Genomic DNA, 6,013 nt, shown 5'->3' with positions numbered 1-6,013 from the left:
ACGATTATGTACACAACCAGATCATCGAGAAGCAATACAAATTATTAGACTCGATACAAACATGTTGACAATACATCTATCAGTTTTCTGCCAAGTTAGAGTATTTACGCCAAAACTACCACAATTCATAAAACCATGCCTACAAACTACCGCTTTACGATTTTGTTCCTAAAACCATCATTTTTTACTAGTCTCTGACTAAAAACTATCAAATCTGAAAAATAATAGTTTTTAGTCATAGATTAAAAGAGATGATAGTTTTCGAGATAAAATCGAATAGTTTATAGACATAGTTCCATGAATTACGGTAGTTTTTATTAAATACTCTTAGCTGCGTGCGTGGGGCACCGGCAACGATGGGCTGCCTAATTTGTACTGGAGCCAAATAGTGAGTGCTAATCAAGTGCAGTACCAGAGTGCATCAGTCGAGTTGTTGTCGGTAGCAATTGGCAACAACAGTAACCAAATCGATCAGAGAAACGACAACGAATCTGGAACAGCAAAATGCATAGTAGCAAGAGTACATGACTATAACACGGAGGAAAAAGGATGGATGGATACTTAACTTGTGTTAACAACAAGAGAAATGAAATGGAAGACGCCAACATGTGTGTACATATATAGAGCGAGCGACTGACCGACTTACTGACTTGAGGAGGTGCATGGTTGCTACGACTTGAATTGTTATCGGAGCTAGAACGATCATCATGAAGAAATCATATCATAATAACTAGGAATCGCGTCTACTTGTGTTTTTTTGTCCTTATATCATTGATCCATGGAGTATTATTTTGGGGGATGGCAGGTGTTGATATGGTGGCCAACAACAAGAAAGATCACTCGGAGCGCGCCGCAAAGCGCTCGACCTTGGGATCGGAGAGGTTGATGCCCACCATGGCCTCGCCCAGGTCGCAGCTGACCTCGGCGAGCACATTAGGGTCGCTGTAGTGGGTGACGGCCTGCACGATGGCGCGTGCGCGGCGCGCGGGGTCCCCGCTCTTGAAGATACCGGAGCCGACGAAGACACCGTCGCAGCCGAGCTGCATCATGAGGGCCGCATCGGCCGGCGTGGCCACCCCGCCTGCGGCGAACTGGACGACGGGCAGGCGGCCGAGCTGCTTGGTCTGCATGACGAGGTCGTAGGGTGCGGCAATGCTCTTGGCATAGGAGAATACCTCGTCGTCGTCCATGCTGCGGAGGGCACGGACGTCGCCCATGACGGAGCGGACGTGGCGGACGGCCTCGACGACATTGCCGGTGCCGGCCTCGCCCTTGGTGCGGATCATGGCGGCGCCCTCGCGGATGCGGCGGAGGGCCTCGCCCAGGTTGCGGCAGCCGCAGACGAAGGGGACGCGGAAGTTGTGCTTGTTGATGTGGTGGGCGTCGTCGGCGAGTGTGAGGACCTCGCTCTCGTCCACGTAGTCGACGCCGATGGACTCGAGGATCTGGGCCTCGACGAAGTGCCCGATGCGGGCCTTGGCCATGACCGGGATGGTGACGGCGCGCTTAATTTCGCGGATGAGGCCCGGGTCCGACATGCGGGCGACGCCGCCCTGGGCGCGGATGTCAGCGGGGACGCGCTCGAGCGCCATGACGGCGCAGGCGCCGGCCTCCTCGGCGATGCGCGCCTGCTCGGCGTTGACGACGTCCATGATGACGCCGCCGCGGAGCATCTGGGCCAGGCCCACCTTAACAGAGAAAGGGGATGACTTGGGCTCCAGCTGCGTACCGGCGCCGTTGTTGCCGCTGCCGTACACGGTGACAACGCCGCTGCCGTCGGACGCCATCTCTGCGGTGCGGTCGAGAGGGAGTGAGGAGAGAAGAGAGAAGAGAGGCGGCGGAATGGGGGCGGTGTGGGATGCGCGGATGGACCGTGGGTGGCAGCAATTCTTATACCGATGGATGAAGGTGCGTGATGGGCGGACGGACGATCCAGATCGCTCCTCCTTTTCTCTAGGGTGGGCCAGTCCAGCACCACCACTCGCTCATCAGTGCGGCTGCCGCGCCGCCATCACCAACCACGACCAAACAAATCCAATCTCTCCTTCTCTACCCGCACGCATGGTGCATTCTTTTTCTTCGCCTTTCCTTTCTTTCCAAAAAACTCTCGTCACTCGCATGCCTTCTCTGCCTGCGCCTGCGTCTGCGTAGAGAGCTTCCCTTTCCCTTGTTGATTTCTCTACGATTTTCTCGTCTAGGCGCGTTAATCTGCTGCTCAAAGTATTAAGTGTGACTCGGACGACGGCTACGTCCCCCTGCTTGCCTCATGGCTCTCGACGGCAACAACGTCTCCATCTATGGATATTTCCTTCCAATTTCTGGCTCCCCATGGATGCACCGTGCTTGGCTCAGGTGCCTCCAACAAGTTCACTTCACGGACCATGCAGCAACCCACAAAACAAAAACAAAAGAAAAAAAGTTGCATGGTCCATACCACTACGACTACTACGAGACAACAAGCCTCTGCTCTTCCTGCTAACAAAAGAAATTGCTCATTTCTATGTAATCATCCTCATCATGATCATGATCATGATCATGTCATTCATACCCATGCACCCAAGTAGCCGTACCTTATTAATAATATCTTACTGGTTTTTTAATAAAGAAACGTCAACATAGCTACTATAGTAGTACTCCTATTAGCTAGCGACGATGGACATGTCCGTGGCAATACAATACTACTCCACACTGACATGAAGAAGATTAGACATTCTTCAGCATATAAAAATGGAGTGTAGGAACTTTTCGAGAAGAGGAAGCCGTTCTGTAATTTTTATCATTCTACTGCCAAGGACTCCGTCCGTTCGAAATACTTGTCTTACATTTATCTCAATACATATCGAGACAAATCGAAAATAAACTTTTTGGGTTGGAGGTAGTATGTCACCCTTTATCCTGTTTCGCGTAAACAGGCACATTAATATTTTAATGATTCAACACCAATTGTGTTAAGTATACAAATCAAGCAACATTGTTAACTTTCTTCTTCCACCCAATATATTCACTTCCCTGATCCTAGCTTATTTACATGTTTTTTTTTCATATATGAGAAAATAATTAAAATTTCTTGCATAAATAAGTAAGCCGAGCCACTATATGTGAAAAATAGAATACATATAGTATGACTAATTTACTACTCCCTCCGTCCGGAAATACTTGTCCTAAAAATGAATATATTAGATGTATCTATAACTAAAATAAGTCTAGATTCATCTATTCTTAGGACAAGTATTTCCGGACGGAGGGAATACATAGATAACTTAGGACTGTCATTTGAACTTATAAATATAATTTATTTATTTTGATAGAATTCAATTGCTGAATCTCGTCATTCATGTTGTGATGTAGTATTATTTTTAAGAGAGTGCCAGACTAAGAGTGATACTTCTCGTCATATGTATGTATTTTCTAGAAAGATCGCATGTTGGTGATATAAACATTGGAGCACAAATGGAAAGGTAATGAGTTTACAATCTCAAAAACTCTAACAATATCAGAACAACCAAAAGTCTTAAGATTCTCATCTTTGTCCCAGCTAGGAATTCGTCAGGTAAGATAAACAGTGGAACTCCCGGGTCTGAGATACATAAATCAAAACACACCCATAGTACTCATCTAATTTCATATCCTGCAAATTCACTAGTATACATATCAACACAAGTAAATATCAACCGTTCTTGTAGAAATTACTTTACCCCAAAACGCACATGCATGGAAGGGAAAGGGAAAAATGTTGAACTTGAGAGAACGTCATAAAGGAAAGAAAACCTTGGGAAGTTGGTAGTGTTGGAGAGATTTTTTTTCACGGTCCTTCCTCCACTTATGCCCACAATCGTACACTACGTAAGTGTCCACTCCATCTTTCTAAGAACATCATCTTTAACAGACTCCGCATATTTGCGACCCTGCAAGACCGTTTTATAGTTCGTCGAAGTTGAACTTTGCGGGACAAAATGTTGCGCTGCAGAATAGATCCCATATAATCAAACTGTAAAATTAAAAAACATTCACGGGCGAAATTGAAAGCACACTTCATTCAGAGTTCATTTTATATAGTAGACGATCATACATACTACAGGGATAGAGGTAAGCTATCCTACTCGAGCTTACCGGAGCAACTATCCTACCGCACTCCGCAAAATTGAGCTCATCGGAGTCGAGCTCGTGCGGTAGTAGATGCTCTCCATCGCTCAGTCGTCATCCTCGTCGGTGGAGAGCTTGGCGTAGATGCTTTCCTGCGCAGTGGCTTCACGGCGCCACTCCTCCTGCTTGCGGCCGAAGGCGAGTGCCGACGTGACACCCTGCTCGTAGAGCACGGTGTCCATCTCCTCTTCCCTCCGGCGGCGCTGCTGGTCCTCTTCCGCCTCCCGGGCACTCCGCGCCAGCAGTGCAGTCGTACTCCTCTATCTCGTGACAGAGGAGCGACGGCGGCGGCGTCATGCCCCATTGCGTGAACTGATGGGCGGCGCGCTTCCGGGCGGCGTCAGATCTGACGGGACGAGCCCTCTCGAGGTCGTCGTTCCTACGGCCGCCAGACTTGGCCATCAAGGTCGGTGGAATGGACCGGCTAGGTGGCAGAATGGAGGCGCACGGCGACGGGTCTGATGCGCCGGCGATGAGGTGGGGTGGGGGCTTTTCATGCCGGTAGAGGGATAGGGTTTCGATCCACATCCAGCGACCGAACCCGCAAATATAACGGTCGCGTTTACGGGCCACCGCAAAAGTTTTACGGGCCGGGTCGCATTTGCAGTACCTCGTCTGCCACAAAAAACAACCCAAACCCGTATAGTCGTCGGAATTTTACAGTTCCAGCGATTATACGAGCTTGTGCTAAAGATCCTCTAAGTCACTACATACACACTATTGCGCGTGCTATTAAGACACAACTATCACATCGGAAATATGTGTGATGAAGACATCACACACGTCGCAAAAATAATCCATCTGTCCAAAATTGAAACGTGTGTGATGGTTGTAGCGACCCAACCCGAAAAGGCAAGCCTCAGTGTATTTGTGCTATCCATGGATCGTGCTAGCACACACAGTATAGCCATGTATATATCAAAGTTTAATCACATGCGTTATTACATCGAAAATCTCATATCAAGTCTTTATTACAATAAAAATAAATTGGTTGAAGGCCAACTTATGAGATAACACTAAAATCGTGTAGTAGCATCGAATGTAGTTGAGTCCATTCGACTCCAAGGGCAATCATCGAGCATAGAAGGTAGACCTTACTCCTCGTCGGAAAATACCTCTGCAACATGTTAAGTTGCAGTCATGTAGGTCAGCATATTGAATATAACGACAAATTCACAGGTAGAACATATGGAATAATAATATCACTATATGCAATATGGCTTTGGTGACTGTCACGCCCAAGATGCGACCCTATCCTCAATTTGGCACAAGGGTCTCGTCAGGGATAGAAGCGCATCTCGTCGTGTCGCAAGAATGGATATCGTTACAAGTACATGTACTGAAAAGAAGAGATATATAATAGAATTGGCTTACACTCGCCACAAGCTACATCAGAGTTACATCAGTATATTACATAATCATCAAGGGTAAGAGCAGGGTCCGACTACGGACGAAAACAAACGAGAAAAGAAGAACGACGTCTATCCTTGCTATCCCAGGCTGCCGGCATGGAACCAATCCTAGATCGATGAAAAAGAAGAAGCAACTCCAAATGAACAATCAACGCGCTCGCGTCAAGTAACCTTTACCTGTACCTGCAACTGGTGTTGTAGTAATCTGTGAGCCACAGGGGACTCAGCAATCTCATTTCCAAAGGTATCAAGACTAGCAAAGCTTACTGGGTGAGGTAAGGTTAAGTGGTGAGGTTGCAGCAGCGGCTAAGCATATATATATGGTGGCTAACTTACGAGTACGAGAAATAAAGAGGGGGAAGATCTACGCATAGCGGACGTGAACTATGGTTGATCAAATGAATGATCCTGAACACCTACCTACGTCAGACATAACCCCACCGTGTCCTCGATCGGAG

The 6,013-nt window shown here is 47.6% G+C and overlaps 1 protein-coding gene across 1 annotated transcript; it reads right to left on the bottom strand.

The window, feature by feature from the left end:
- Nucleotides 1-492: 492 nt before the first annotated feature.
- On the bottom strand, nucleotides 493-1,881 carry LOC123426398 (probable pyridoxal 5'-phosphate synthase subunit PDX1.1). Its single transcript, XM_045110231.1, has one exon. The coding sequence runs from the start codon at nucleotides 1,785-1,787 to the stop codon at nucleotides 837-839; it is 951 nt and encodes a 316-aa protein (XP_044966166.1). The 5' UTR covers nucleotides 1,788-1,881; the 3' UTR covers nucleotides 493-836.
- Between the last annotated feature and the right edge of the window lie 4,132 nt (nucleotides 1,882-6,013).

This window comes from Hordeum vulgare, chromosome 2H, assembly GCF_904849725.1.
Source record: "Hordeum vulgare subsp. vulgare chromosome 2H, MorexV3_pseudomolecules_assembly, whole genome shotgun sequence".
NCBI lineage: Eukaryota > Viridiplantae > Streptophyta > Magnoliopsida > Poales > Poaceae > Hordeum > Hordeum vulgare.
This window is presented reverse-complemented; position numbering and strand designations above follow the sequence as displayed.